At 34.4% G+C, this 16,807-nt stretch overlaps 1 protein-coding gene across 2 annotated transcripts in view; it reads left to right on the top strand.

The window, feature by feature from the left end:
• Positions 1-16,807, top strand: part of LOC145666589 (ubiquitin carboxyl-terminal hydrolase 3-like) — a 121,894-nt gene that overhangs the window by 20,826 nt on the left and 84,261 nt on the right. For both annotated transcript variants that reach the window (XM_081733987.1, XM_081733988.1), the window contains exons 4-5: positions 2,685-2,840; positions 8,666-8,893. In XM_081733987.1, coding sequence (XP_081590113.1) covers positions 2,685-2,840; positions 8,666-8,893 — 384 coding nt within the window. The remainder of the gene's footprint in view (positions 1-2,684; positions 2,841-8,665; positions 8,894-16,807) is intronic.

Below are 16,807 nucleotides of genomic sequence, written 5' to 3'. Positions count from 1 at the left end.
AATGAGGAAAGCTTGAGGTTTATTGTTATTACTAGTACAAAATTTATCGTGACGTATAGGGCGGCCATATTCTTCTGTACGTTTGTATGAAGTATCCAGTTGCTCAATACTACATAATTTAATTTTGTAAAATACGACTCATGGTATTTTGTAAACTTCTGTAAACAAATATTTCACTAATAACCCTAACAAATGACGCAAGTAATTTCTTATGGAAAAATCGACTTTATTTTATTCCCAGTTCTTTTCAGTAAGTTCTCAATGCAAATATGTGACACATCTATAGCACTTTCCAAAAGTTTTGATGTATTGGCTCTTTAACATGTAACGACAGTTGCTACATTTTTTTTTTTATTTTCTTGCATAACTTATGAAAGATTTCTTTTCTTGAATTATTCGGTATCTGTGTGTCTCCAGACACATTTTATCCCCTCTAGAGCCAGTGTATACTCACTGGATGTGCCTCTTGTATTATTCCTGTTGCTAGTTTATTTTTTCCGAAAACTTCGTTTATTCTCTGAGCACATCTGTAATTGTTTTTACTGGTATTCGTTCTGTCTTCTTATTTAATCGTCCTGTCGTTGGATCATTTTGTTGTCAGTTGTCTCTAACAATGAGAGAGAGGTAGAGAGTTTTCACAGTTGATATGCCCCGATAAATGCACTGGGAGCGCCTATCAGAACGACGATAGCCAGTTCACTCAGAACTATCGTGACCACGCGAAGTCACGAACAATAAACAGTCGTCGATAAACAGTGGAAGCAGCTCTGTTTGTGTTCGTCTTTCATAATTACCCTTGCACTTGATCATTGCTGGTAACGTCTTGGGCGTTTAATAATCCTCCACTGTTCCCTGCCTTTTGCCTTTGCACTTCTTGGCGTCTTAATGGCAGCCTCTTCTGCCTATTCTTCAAAATCTTTCTTAATTATCTCTCTTTTCGTTTTTTGTTCCCTCGGCAGTTGAGATGGGGCTTTTCTTATGTCTTATACCCAATTATTTATACCGGACTATATTTTTTCTTTGAGTCTTTACTGTGTTTTTTGTATGTATATATTGTACCGGTACCAGGAAAGATTGCAGCAGCAAGACGAATGCCGGTGAGTAGTATTCAGCAATAATAGTCTTTTCTGTCATGGATACAATGATAGCAGTATAAGTATCCGTAGACGCGCAGGCGATCGAAAAATCGAACGCGTGTTCGCACTTGCTATACAGGACCCACACCTGGCATTGTAATAAAATGGAGCACTAAGCTACAAGTCCTACCCGTTTCAGATCTTCATTTAGGGCAGTATGACTATTCGTCACACACTCGTGATGAAATTAGTGTTGTCCTCCGTCCTTATGTGCGCGGTTTTGTTTACATCTTCAGCAGAATAACACACGTCTCCATATCGGTAGCGCACTTCATTCTGTGGTCTGTCTTCTCTCCGTACTTCAGTCCTGTCAAGCATGTGTGAGATCTTGGACGGCTTTTGACCGCCAGCCAACTACCATCTCCTAGCTACGCCAAAATCTACAGCGAACGTGAAGTACTATACTCTGGACAGATATTTAACATGACCGGCTATCTGCCTGAGCTTATATGGCCTCTCGGGGTGCTTACATGCACTGTTACGGTAAGTACTGTATGTTTGTTTAATACCTTGTATATCACTTACCATCGTCTTTAAGTGTATCAACTTTGGGTCCCATTCGGGAATTTCTACAGAATGTCCTTAAATTCATTTCCACCAATATATTTAAAATTGAATCAGTAGCAAAGATTACTGAGAAATCTAATGGATTTTTGTACACCGAAGGACGTAATGTATCGTTGTCGTGTAATAATAGTTAATTCGGTTTTTTTTAAGAGGGAATTCCTTGAGATTTGTTCTCAGGATTAGAAAACGAACTCTTGATAACGTGATCATGTAGTTATCTGTCCTATCGAAGAATTTTACCACCATAGTTACTTCATAGATAAGGTATAGGTAATGCTTTATTGTTGTCTATTTTTAAATTTGATACTGAAACATCTCCTTTATTTATTTATTTACTTATTTTTTGTAATGAAAATATCTTGGCTATTTCGTTGAAGGTATAGTGCAAATTTTGACAGACTATCCAAAAATGCCCGTGTTTTCAAATTTTTCAAGCATAATTTAAAACCTGGATTAAATAAAACTGAAACAAAATGTCATCGAAGAAAACCAGAATCAAGAATAATTCCCACTTGGAAGAATACTTTACTTATTTTTTTTTTTTTTTTTTGTAATAGCCTCCAAATTTCTGAGAAAGTTCATATTCTTACAATCATAGATGGTTCATTTTAATATTTTTAAAGATCTGTAAGAACCAAACAGGACTCACATTTCTTAAATTTTCTTTGACTTACAAATAAAAGATTGAGGACCTCTTAATAAGTGAGTGGCCAGGATTTCTTGAAGAGCTTCTGTAAAGATTACACGATGATTCTTTGTACGATTCTGATGTGTTATAACGATGAAAAATTAGAAATAATCTTTATAACGTAATTTAAAAGATTACTAATATTATTTGAAGTAATAGTGATTTTCCATCCGTGTTGACAAACCTCCCGGTATTTTTCTTGTTCTAATTCGAGCTCTCATTGTACATGTACATTACTTTTATGGTACGAAAAATATGAAAGTAAGTGCTTTCTTTAATTATTTTATTTGTAGGTCACATTCTGTAGACGATGGGAGTGCAGAAAACAGACAAAGCAAGCGGAAAAAGGCAAGAACAAGTGAAAATTCAAAGCAGAGAGAAAAGAAGGTAGTAGGTCTCAGAAATTTAGGTAACACCTGCTTCATGAATGCAGTCTTACAGTCACTGAGGTGAGTCAAGTATAGCATTGCGGAATGGGGTAAGTGACCGTTTAAGTCTTCAGATCCTACATCTGAGTTTGATTACTTTCTCAGAATATCAGTCTATTTTAAAGAATCCAGCACTGGTAATCTGACCATTTTTCTTTTTTTCTTATTTCTTACTATTTCTTCTTCTTCGTCTTATTATTTTCTGTTTCTCTATGATTACCGCTTTCCGATAAAAGTTCACAACCACAATTTTTCTGCGTGCCCCTCCTGGAAATGGTGCTGATGATTAATCGTTGGAGTTTACGTTTTAGGCATTTTGTAAGCATTCACGCAAAGAATAAATCAGCTCCGAATAATGTTAGAGAGCTGGAACAATTTCCGTTGTTTGAAGCCAGTTTCAGGCTATATAATAATAATTTCATTACGTCTTCCTAATAGTTGGAATTTAAGAGGAAGTAGATTCCAAATTATGAAACTAACATGTGTTCAATTCTTTTTAAAAGTAATAAATGGGACTAGTATCAGTGTTCTTGCTGATATTTCTGTCAGAGGAACAAATAAGAATAGAAAGCCCAGATAATTTTACTTCCTTTTTTCCTAAAGTTACTCTAATTTTCGATTTTTAGTTAATTTTATTAAGTTATTATATCTCTAGTAGGAGATACAATATGCATTTGAAACTCTTCCAGCCTAAAGTTATACAATGGGTAAATGAAAACAAGCGTTCAGTTTGTGTATTCAGTGGAGACCAAATGTATAATGGTTTAAAATACATTAAATCAACTTAAGGTAGTATATGAGTCACTATTAGGTTGTTTGTATGAGAGTGGGTTTTTTTGTTTTGTTTTGTTTCGTTAGCGAACCGGCGCGGGAAATTGGAGATGTGAGTTTGATTTCCTGAGTCGTTGCACATTTTTTTTTAACTCCATAAATTTCATTGAGTTCGCATCCATAAAGAATATGGTGCGTAAAAACCGTTGGTGGTTTCTCCATTTATCATATATCTGAATAATTGTGATGTTAATGAATAAAACAAAACTACGAAAACATTGTTACATTTCGTATCGGTGTGCTTCAGCTAATTCAAGATTTGCATTATTCACAGGAAACTAAACATGTTACAGAAACGAACTGAATTAAATTTCCATTGAGTAAATTAAATGTCAGGTCTTAATTTTCACATTACAAGTTGAAAGGGAAGGATATATACTAGACTCTCCAAAGTAGTACTAGAAATTCTGTCCACCCCCTGATCTAGAGATGGAGAGAGAATTTTAACAACCGATTCGGCAGAATTGGCTGAATGACATCACTGCCTGTTTCAACGAGTTGCCCAAGCATAACAGGATTTGTAGTACAGTCCATGTGATTTGATTGACTGGGTACCGATTTCAAGAGTGAAAGTATGTGGCTGATAAGAAAGTAAATTGGGTAGCGTAGCGAATAGCGCGCCGGCACAGTAAGCCAGAGACTATGTAAGAGTGCAGTGGCGTAATTTTAAGGCGATTGTCTACCAGCTGGATGTCCCTCGTTAGGGCAGGATGCTTACTGATAGTATTTGTTATGGTAAAGTCAGATGGGGAAATTACGTAAAGTGCATCCGGAAACAGAAATTACTGCAATTACTTGCTAAATCTTCATATCTCAGAATATAGGTGTAAGTGATAAGGGACGAGTTCATGGTGACAAAAATTATCCTTCCTCCGAATGAGATTTTTTTTTTTTTTTTTTTTTTCAGATTCTAACGACGTATTTGCTAAATATGGATACTTCAGACTGAATCAGTCAGGTGAATCAGTTACTATAAAAAGTGAAAATACTCTCTAGCACTACAGTCTGTTAACACGTTCACTGCGTCAGTGTACAATTGAGTTTGGATCTCAGTGCTATACGAGTGACCTTGTATGTCGTTGAAGGTTTGTCCGTCGATGCGTTACGAGTCAGCAGTGACTCGTGCACAGATCTTACTTTGAGCTTCTCTCCACAGATGACGCCACGGTATTTCAAATTCACATTTCAGCCATCCATCTGTTGACAGAATCTGAAGCTGCATGACACCAAAGCAGGACGCATCACCGGTGACTCGTGTAGAACGTGGATGCTAGTAATGTTAAAAATCTGTACAAACCAAAGTACACAAACGCACAGAGGTAATACAATGCATAAAACGGCACCGCACAGAAATGATATATCGCACGAGCCACCGGTGACTCGTAACGCAGCGAACGTGTTAAGACTTGTGATCACCCAAACGACCTTTCAAAGAGAGGACACCGTGTTAAACCTGGCGTTTTTCAACAGCTGCACTTTCGGCCTTCTTATTCAAAGTTAGCTAATGAAGTCCAGGTGGAACTAGTAAACTTGTAAATAGCTACATATCGGTTTATGAAATATTTACGAACATGTTTCTAGATCTTAATTTACTAGTTTATACATTTTCTGCATTAGAAAAAAATACCTTATGACTATCTTGCGTTTATTAATGCAGATAATTTACTGTAATCTATTTCTCTCAAGTTACGTTTTAAATTTAGATAAAAATTTAAAATAAGTGTTCCCTTTAGTCTCTAGAAGGAAAGTGGAAAGCATCATGGGAAAAGGGGGGATATCAGTACCACGTCATAGCTCTTATAAATTCAGCCGTGATATTTATAACGCTACCCAGTTCGATATAATGTTATTTATTTCAAGATTTATCAGAGTTTGTGCATGTATATTATTTTATGTTAGTATTTTTGCCTTCGACGATAATAATTAAATAATTACACAACGATCACTTTTTTTTTTTTTTTTTTTTAAATCAAATTAATAATCGCGTTTCAATAATTACATATACTTCTCAATTATATGGTTTCCTGTTGACTTATATATTGTAACATTTTTCATCTTATAATTATTGCCAGTTCAAATAATAAACTTTCCCCAGAATATTAAGTAAAATAGAAAACATATATACCTGTTTATAAAAATTATTTGTTGGAAAAATGTTATTTTCGTATTTTAGAAACTTTTTCCAGTTGTAAGACTTAGTATCGTTACAGTATACCCTAAAATTTGCGTAAAATTACTGTCCTACCTCTTCAATATTAGTTGAGATGAAACATTTTTTCCCGTGAACGCTTATAACAGATACCTTAAACGATAATTCCGACCACATAAATATAGCCACACCACCTTTAGGATGGGGAGAAGTGAAAAATTAATTTTTTCAGCTTCTATCCTAATATAGTATCCATAATCTGGGTGTCTATCGGTCACGAAAGTCACGAAATCAGAAAACAGTCATGAAAGTCAAGAAATTTAGCTTTTGGGTCACGATTTTTTTTATCTGTACAAATATAAGTATAGAGTGGAAAATTTTGTTGTATAAAAAGTCAAAATTTATTACCAACATGTCTTGGTCTGCTTTAGACGGTACCAAATCACAAGCAAAACACGCATGCATGAAAATTTGGCCCAATTCGCACCCAAATCGCTCCTGAGAATTACTAAATTTTGTGGTTTGGGAAAGACAAGGTCACGAAAAAGTCGCGAAATTTCATTTTGGAATTTTAGTAGACACCCTGATAATAAATAAATATCGGCCAACTGTTGATGAATTTCCTAAATATGTTTTCGCTCAATTAAGTACATATCTTGAATGCTTCTTAAAGACATACCCCACATTTTAAATTTTCGCCAGCTACTTAAGTGTTGTCAGGAATATGAAGGTCATGAGGCAAAAGGTAAATAATAGAGGTTTATTAGTTTTTATAACTTCTTACTGCTTTTGACACGAACTGGTTGATAGAAGTTTTTAAGATATGATATATCTTAAATGTTTTTAAGATAACCATTTAAATTGCATAAAATGTATTATAATTTGACTCAATTCTTAGCAATAATATATCATAGATATCATATGCGTTATTTTCATTTATTTGGTTTAAAAATTATGTATAATTTGATCTCATTTATGTACTTTGACTTTTTGTTGTTGTTGTTGTTGTTGTGGTACAAGTTGCTTTTTTTTTCTCAATAGTTAACGGAAAAATCAAAAGTATAGAGTTGACTTCAAAAGTACGCCCAAAACTATTTCTGTTTTACAAACGACATTCATAATAAATAAACTAAACATTAGCACTCAAGAAAGGTTCGTTTTTGGATCAACAGATCCAATGTATTTCAGGCAAAAATTTTCTTGTAGACATGTGGAGAACTACATATACTGTAGCCAAACCCAAACTATCACTTAAACTAGTATTATGCGTTTATTCCGTAAAAAAAAAAAAAAAATACGAAAACTCGATTTAGAGCCGTTCAAAAATTTTGTGGCCCCTGATCCAAAAATGCTATTCCGCAAAAATTGGAAAACTCAATTTAGGGGTCGTTCATAAATTTTGTGGCCCTTGATCCAAAATATCCAATATATATTTCATTACACCTTATATCTCGAGAACTACATATAGTGTAGCAAAACCCAAACTATTATTTAACTCACTATGATGGGCTTATTCCGCAAATAATTACGAGATCTCGATCGATTTAGTGCTTTAGATATGAGTCAGAAAAATAAAACTTCTCATTCACTGTTCTGCAACACGTATTGACTGTGCTAAGCTGAAGCTGCTTAATTTTAGAGGAAATATTAAATGTGGAAGTTATAAATTCTTTTTAAAAAAGACATTTTACTGGTTTAGTACAGATATTGACATTATTATTTTGACAGGAAATTTTCATTGCTTTAAATTTCTTTAAAACAAATCTTTCTTTTCTTATGATTATAGTTGATTGATTTGAGATATACTAATTTCTGTGTTCGATCATAGATGGTTATTTTATGAAGAATATGTTCATACGAGTTCCATTTCTGGAGATTGTTAGAGATAAAACTCGTTTACAGTTTGTAAGTAAGCACAGCAGCGGGTGGGAAAAATACTCCTTTATAGGCAACTGGATCTAGTGTGATATTGGAACGCATTTAAGTTGTTGGTAGATGTTTTATTTTCTTCCGTGTTTAATGCAGGTAGTTATAACAACAGTATTTTGACTCTTCATGACATTTACGTTTAAGATATCTTTAGAGTCTAGGAATACTGAGAAAGGTACTTTAAACTGTCGAAAGGGAATATAGAAAGGAGTGTATTCATTTACGAAGTAAATAAACTTAATATGAGGAAGATTAGTGTGTGGAGTGGAGCAACAGCATTTAATTTGTTCTAACTACATTAATACTCGTATGTAATATATATTCTGCTTTTGTTATTTGTTATTTCTGCATTTCTTTGTTCTGTGTTTCTACTATTACAGCTGCTTGTTGCAGTTGTTGCCGTAATGCATTTGCATTACTTGACGTAGAAGCTAAGTACTTCTATAAATATTACAATATGAAATAACTTTAACAGGGAATACATTTAATATTAAATTCTGTTGTTTGTTTTAAATAAATTCATTAACACTGGAGTTACTCTAGAAGATATTTTTAAAAAATATACCAAAGAAGGATAACGCAGTTCACTTGAACATTGAAACAAGCTTAAATGTAGACTAAATACAGGGAACTTCAAATTGATTAAAGTCAAATTATCAGATAGGGTGTAATAGAGTAGTCATGGGTGCTGCATGTCGAACTTTCTTGCTACTTCACTTCACCACCACCACCACTTCATTCTTCCTAATATTACCAGTTCTTTTTGATATTTCATAACTGTTGAATAATTTATACGTAATTTCCACATTGTTATGTTTTGTTGAAGTCATTATCTATACTATATATGTTCACTACATAGTAACTATTGTATTTTCTTAGGATTTTTTTTTTTTAAATTGTTATCTTAATGTAGTGACTTTTATTATTTAAATTTCAGCAACATTCAGGAATTCTGTTTCTACTTCAAACAACTACCGTCTCTAGAAAATATGAAGACAAATGGGCGGAGGGTGTACCAGTCTCGAAGCTTTAAGGAAATCAATGATGCTCTCATGGCGGAAGAGCTGCGAAAGGTGCTAATTAGCTTGAATCAGGGAGGGACGAAAGGTGCAATATCTCCAGAATCTCTCTTCACGGTTATATGGAAAGTGGTTCCTCGTTTTAGGTAACTTGAGTTTTCAGTATAATACTTAACAATATTAGTTCTGGTGACAAGAGAGGAAATGTAATTCTGTGTCAGCATACGAGAGATAGGATTGTTTACTATTCTATTAATGTTCTAAGTTTGCAGTACCTGCTGGTGGATGGGTATTAGAGTGAACGTATACATCCCTCTTTTCCTTCCAGCACATGGCGGTTCTCACCTTTGAAAATCAACAGTATCTCCACGTTTTACCATCAGCTTGCCTGAGGCAAATGTTCTTCGAACAAGAAAGTGAATCTGAAGCTATTATATATTTTGCATACTTCAACTTCTTTGCCAGCCTTAGTACTAGCGCATGGGTTCTTTTCCGTTCACGATCCACTACCTACCAGAGTTTCCCTGAATGTTTTCGTTCTATAAATACATTTTAAGTGTCAAGAGATTTGGAGTATGATTACTGCAAATCTCATATATGTCTCTTGGGAATATACGCTTGTTCCCTTTTGAAAGGAAACAAGTATATGGAATAATCCGTTTGAAAAAGTCAATAATTCTATCAGAAGTAGACAACAGTTCTGCGTTTATATAGCGTTTCAAAAAAAGAGCAATATTTTCTGTCGTAATGCAGGGTGTCGACTGATACTGGAAATACTTGAATTATACTGGAATTTAATTTTGATACTGGAAATATGCTGGAATTTTGATCCACATACTGGAGAAATCATGAAGTTGGTAATTTGTCACCAATACTTTTTTGTTAATTGTTTTAATAGTCTTAGAAACAGTTTTGTATCCATTGAGATTGTAATTTTTCCCAAAGCAAGAGTTGTATACATTTTGTAATTAGACATCTAAAGCAATGGGTGGAGTGGAGGGCTGTGATGGGAGTTGGGAGGCCTTTTAAAAAATGTTAAAAAATCATTGTATTTAAAAAAAAATCACAACTAACTAAATTTATTAAAAATATTCCTTTGATTGTAAAACAATTGCAAACCTGAAATCATCAAGAGTGTGATTATTCTTAAAGAACTTTAAAAAATCATTGTATTAGGTGCTGGAATTTTGTTGATAGTTATGCTGATTATACTGAAAATATACTGGACTTTTGAAAATGAAACTCAGTAGACACCCTGTAATGTGGTGAAATTGTAGGAGGGTGTTTTTCGTTGTTATCAAATTGCAAGACCCTAATGTAGAAATCTGTTCGTTTCATGCTCAAATCGTACCCGACCTAGTGTGTTAGTTTTGCACTCTGTCACATCTGTTATTGTCTGACATTCCTAGGAACACGAAGAGTTTATAGACGGAAAAACGGGTTCATGATTAACCCGACTTCGAGTTTTTTCTTCTTTCTTTACAGAAAAGCTTCATAGTACAAATTTGTTTCATTCCGAATTCGAACGCCTTTCCATTTCTTCGGAGGTTGTGGTTTTATTGCCGACATCATTCTATGAAGGTAAAATGGACAGATTCAAACTAAGCTACTCTGATTTTCGCCAACTTTCAGCCATTTACTGTGGATGCTGGTTGCAGTCTGGTCTTCTAGCGCTTCACCTTCAAAATCATATGAGGGTTGGTTTTCGTTCGATTGGCCTTTCTACCTCGCCATCTTCGTGTTCAAAAATTCTTTCACATCTGTACCACTATCATATCCCTCAAGGACTTCTCTGATTTCATGCTCAGAGTGGAAATTGGAGACTATAATGAACAGTCAGTAATAGTTTCTTTTTAACAACACGATATACAAAATCAGTGGGATCTTCCAATTATTATAACGCAATAGAACCATCTGGTCACTATGTAAATCAAAACGTTGAAAAAAGAATCTCGGCCAAAACTCGCATAGATCACCACATTTGAAATACACATGTCCTAAAGCACACTCTTTTTTCGTGAGTCTTCACAAGTCATAATAATAACCGTATACCTTTTTTATTACATACAGTCACTCATAATTGAAATGGAAGTCTCAGTAAAAACGTAACTTTTTTTAAAAGGAAGAAGAGCTCTTTATTTTGCATCGAAAGCCTACGTTGGAAATGTAAAATGGGAAGAGAAAAGGAAAAGTTGGGCTGGGACGTTAGAGACTGGGAAAGAGACTGCTGAAAAAACTCAGCAGGAAAATTTCCCTGGATTTGTGAAAGTATGGGAACATGTTTTTTTCTCTCTAGGATAAACTGTCAGGGTCCTGGACGCCACGTGAAGAAATTTGGTAGTATGTGGGAAAGTTGCAATTTTTCGTCAACAGTGGAAGTTCGTTTACGGCTGTCTGCTCATCAACAATACTCCACTGTAATGGCAGCGATTTGCTAATAGCGTGATATTTTCTTAATACCACTAACGAATTTCTATCACTTCGGTTTTAGTAGAGATATTAGAGTGCAAATGAAATATTCTTGGGGCGCTTGTTTTTACTTTATAGCGATCAATGTTAAAGCAGGTAGTGGTTTCTACCACTTCCGGTTTGAATCGAGAGCTAAGAGAGAAGGTGGTAGCTACTTAAAAACAACTTCTCTCTATCTCTTGTCGTTTTTGCTCAATATAGATCAATATTGAAATCGAAAGTTGTGATTTCTATCTGTTCGGTTTTAGCAGAGTTTCCGAAAATGAGTCAGGCTTGGAGATGAAATGTATTCTTGGGACACGCAATCGATTGCACGAAATAGTTTTTCTCTATTAGTTTTTACTCCATAGTGATCAACATTAAAACCGGAAATGGTTAATTTACCATTTCCGGTGGATGGATCATCTCCATCACTGAAATCTCTGGCCCCTCTATATCCTGGTCAAAATTCATAGTGATCCATCAATTGATAGTTCTTATAGTTTTCTCTATATCGGATGGACACATAAACAGACAGAGAAATACATAAAGGAGTTTTTGGTAAACCAAACTCTTTATAACGAAAAGTTTAAGGGGAAAAAATGAAATAGAACAAGAGCAAATCAGAAATATTTGATTATTATAAACGATGTTGGGATTTCAATATTTTGTAGTAGGGTACTAAATATACATGTGTAATCAAACAGGTCGATAGAGAAATTCCAAGTCTTCCGTCGTTTCAATTAGTATTTAGTTTCCGGTTGTGGTCGCTAGTTTGGCTTTACAGGATGGGAGCAAGTAAGAAAGAAAAGAGATTTTATGTGGTCAAATTTCATGCAAATCACTTACCTATCATTGTCGAAAGGCACTCTGCATTCAGTTCAGGAAGGATTCGCCGTCCGATAGTTCAATTTGAAGGTGTTACACCGAGTTTCAGGATACAGTGTGTCTATGTCGCACCTCTGTGACAGAATCGCAATTACATCATGTGAGAGAAGTTTTCCGAAGAAGTCATAATAAATAGTGTAAAGAAAACGGTGGAATAGTTGACTTCCCAATCGAACGAAGACATTAACAGCTTAATACGGATTCAGAACGAATTTCCACATCATTTCCATGGAAAAGTCAGGGCAGTGTTAACGTTTTTCATACGTGGGTTCAGACTTGAGACTGAGTTTTATCAGAAGCTACTTTCCTGACTGGCTTGCTGATGCGAGCTGATGGTAGCTGTCTCATAAGTTGGTTTGAGCTTTTGGCCTTTAACTTAATGAATTACTTATTTTAATACTTGTTTCATCTTCTGATCCAAACTTTGTGGCGTAATTATAACAATAAGAGTTGTGGTCCAGCATGAAGTGATCTTATGCATTTTGCTTCAACTATGAATCTTGTTAACTGTTACTTTGAAGGCAGAATTATTTGATGCTTGGCGCCATAAGAAAGATGACTATTTTCTAAGTTTCCTTTAACTCGAACTGCACATTCAGTATCTAAAAATGAATACAAATTGTTCAGTTTTCTTCTTAATGGTACAAACTTTCCATCACGAAGCTGCTGTATTTTTGCGTAAAACTCAACGTTCTATGCCATTTCGAGGCAAACATAAGCTCTGTATGGAGCTCTTCTGCTGAAACTCTTTTTTTCCGTTAGTCTGTTTTGCTCATACTCGGAATTATGTACAAAACGTTTGCAATGTGTAAATTTTTTCAATCTTGACAAATTTGAGAATTCGGTCATAGGTTCATTGTACCAACGATCTGTAGTGACTGTCAGTGTCGTGGGGCTCTTTCTTTTTAGAACTTGATCTTGTTGCAGGGAATCTTTAGTTGTGACTGACCAGTTTGATTCTAGACTAGGAAGCCATTATGGACCGTGCCACCATGGTGAATTATCCTTGATGGAAGTTGGAACCATTCCCTTTAAAATTAGGCCTGCAGAAATTACGTGTTGTCAACAGCTAACTTTGGTTAAGTCTTGGGTTTGAGATGACTACGAAAGGTTTTCATCTGTTGCGGAGATGCTATCCGTGCCAAAACAATTTGAAACTCTAACCAAAAACGGGAGAAATTTATGTTCCAAGTTTAAATTTGATAAAATCTTGTACAGCAATTGTGTTGAAACAAGTACTGCACGTAACTTCAAATATTGAAGCATGATATGGCATATAATAGTTGCACTGATGTTTTCCTTTGCTGACTGGTAAATAATATAAATACAGGTTCCACATATCCTTTGGCTGGCATTTGCAAATTCATGAAATTACATATTATCACTCTTTTAACAAGGACATATCTATCGATTGTGATTTGATTGATTAATAGAGATTGATTGTATAGTTAATTCCATTTTCTTAATTCCACTTGTAAGAAGGATGTCATATTGTTAAACTTCTTACAGCTACAGTTTTTGCAAAAATATCTTGTATGCAACAGCTACTGAAGTTATGATTCCTAATTGATCGAATATGGTCTCAGTGATAGATGCAACTTATATTTGATAGTTTCGTCGTCTTTTTTTTTTTTTTTTTTTTTTTTTTTTAAACTGAGTTCATGCTTTTAACTAGAAATATCTATCTTGGATGTCATGACAATCCTAAAGCCTTGACTGCGTGTGCTTGATGAAATTGAACGGGAAATTATACTTTTCGAAGCTCTGGTGAGATAGCTTCCAATAACCTTGGATAATTCGAACAACAATTTCTAAATGTAACATCTCATTTTTTTCAGTAGCTCATGAGCTGCTTTTGGACCTATAGGTTTCGCTGTATGTTGTTGGACCGTAGCACTTAGAAATCTTGACGTAATACTTGTGTCAAATAATTGTTCTTCTGCTAATTGTTGTAAGCATCTTGTAGCTAGAGTGAAGCACATGCTTTTTCATATATATCATTGTTTGTAACTCGAATATTTTACTCACTTGATTTCTAGTTCTTCTTCACAAAATACAGAATACTAATTTTGAGAATATCTATATGCATTTGACAAGATTAATACACAAGACTGGTGACTAAATACTTTTTTTTTTTTTCGTGGAAACTAAATCTAATATTTTTAAGTACTTGGCAATATTTCTAAAGAAATGAAAAGAATTCGGAGAAAGTAGAACTTATATTTTGAAGTTCCAAAGATTTCCTAATACTTGCATCTAATTTTAATACACAATGTTGGGTCAGAATAACACTTCATAAGTTTTACTTTAGATTCGATTGCTTGTAATGGATTTAAATTACTAGTAACGGTATTTATAAAAGCACGAAGTTCAGGTACTTTTTCTTTATGCACTGGCTTGATTTCGTGAATGCAAAATGAAGCTACTGACTTTTAACTTGAACACCCGTCAACATGTCCACGCTGCCGAATAGTTTGTTTCCGTTATTGGCAAGATTTTAATTAAGCTCAGCGCATCAACCTTAAGCGTGATTCGGAGAAGCGATGTAAAAGTATTCTTATATGAGAACCAATATTTATAATTAAAAAAAAAAAAAAAACCCTAATTGTATGACAGGCAGTTTAACTGCATGTTACCGTTACCACTATTATTAGCAGTTGATGATTTGTTTTATGCTCTAAAGTTATTGCTTGCATTTGCTCGTCTAAATGTGATATGTTTTTCATTTCTGAACAATTGCTTTCTACTTAACGTTTGCTTTGGTCTATTTCAATGGTGTCTTTTACTACGTAAAGTTTTAACCATATATAGTTTAAATGTTTTAAGTGTGCACATGTATTTCTGAATATTACCTTGATTTTTGTCAAAATCTTGAAATAGTTAAACTCCAGGGCGCAACTAACGTTATATCTCGTTCGTGTTTAAAGATTGCGGAAAAAAAAATTAAAAAAAATAACCTTTTTCAGATTTAGTAATGGGTTAATGCGCCTATGAAGAGGCATACAGTGTGTTTATTGACCTTCCCTTACTATGTTGACTGATTGATGAAACCATTAATGGAATTTGGTGTCCGTTTTTGACGTTAGAGATCCTTCAAACTCTTAATCATTTGAACACTCATCACTGTTATGGACAAAATTACGTTTAAGTGGGACCATTACTTTCATTTGAATGTTAAGATACGTTGTATCTTAACTGTAGCGCAATATCAGACATGTAATCTGTGCCAGGATTAATACTGTTCAGAAGATTTAACGGCATACTTTTTTTTTTTTCGGTGTCCTAACATTAATACTTTAAAACTACTAGAGATACAGGAGCAAGGCGAGTGAGTCCCCTCTCCCTTCTTCGCGCGCTCAGAAATGTTCATATCGTATTCTTCATCATCGTATTCTATTTCCAACCGACACAATTCGTAAGCTTCAAGAAAGCATATACTCATCGTTTCATGAAAATCAAATTTTATTTGTAAAATACAGTATTATGAAACTTGGGAATGACTTCATTTTCTTGGCCTTGAGTGAGGTTAAAGACAAGTATTGCATTAGGAACTTAATCAACAGTATTTCATGAAAATGAGCTACTTTTAGTGGAATTCTTTTAAGAGGCTAATTAATCTCTTGCTGCTGATAAATTTCAACTGCAAACAGTAGGAGCGAGTGTGGTTTCCAGCAAAACATATACTATGTTCCATAAAAACTGTGGTTCCGGACAGTTCTTACGAGTATCGCGCACGAGAGAGAAAGAGAGAGGAGGGAGAATGGAAGGAACGGGTAGGAGTAGGCTAAATTCAGTAACTCATTATTGGACAGTTTAAACTTTCAAGCAGTGAGGGTAATTTAGAAGCCTGTATTAATAAAAATTAAAAAGAAAAGTTTTTTTTTTTTTTTAATCATATATAATTAATAGTACACATTTTACGAATTGATGTTATGACTGTTTAGGGGTTGATACCAAAACTTATTTTACCTCCTAAATATTTAATTGATAGACCAATTATTAAAATGGTCTTGGCCATTTAGTTTCCTCATTGGGTTATTGAAAATGAAGCGTAGGATAACAATAATTTATTAACTAAAAAACAACTATCTACACAAAGTAGCGTCCAAAGTCAGAACAATTTAAGAATAGGCTGAACAAAATAATGCAACTTAAGTACGAATAGTTGCTCTAAGTAACACAGTAACGAAGTTAGTATAATTTCCAATAAATAAAAAAGAGAAAGAATAATAGTTCTAAATCCTCATCTAGACTTACTCTCATCATTCTGAGAGTCCTTCTTTGAAGCTTTCATTCCAGCTTCTGTCACCATTTAGACTGTCCCTAACTAATTCTAACACTAGCTCTCACTTAAGGATGAGTTATTATTTAGAGTGCCCGTACAGAATAAATTGTAGATTCTCATTTGAATCTTCATACATCATTCAGAACGTAACTAACCATTCTAAAAATTATTCTCTGAGCTCACATTTGGGCTCCAGTCCTCATTCAAACTGTCACTGTTCTGTATAGGTCTTTCTATTCTGAGCTCCATTTGAGCTTAGATCATCATTTAGGTCGTAACTAACTATTGGAAACGAAAAAACTGAGAAATAAATCGCTTATGACCCACCCAGTTGGAAAACTACTGAGGAGGCTATTACTTCAACTCCTAAAATAGGAATTAGCTTGTGGCCTGGAAACGAGCTAGTTGGTTTCTGATTATTATTATTTTATTCGGAGAG

This window comes from Thermobia domestica, chromosome 12 (assembly GCF_964235325.1).
Source record: "Thermobia domestica chromosome 12, izTheDome1.hap1.1, whole genome shotgun sequence".
Lineage (NCBI taxonomy): Eukaryota > Metazoa > Arthropoda > Insecta > Zygentoma > Lepismatidae > Thermobia > Thermobia domestica.
Note: the sequence above shows the minus strand (reverse complement) of the source record. Positions and strands in the feature narration are given on the sequence as shown.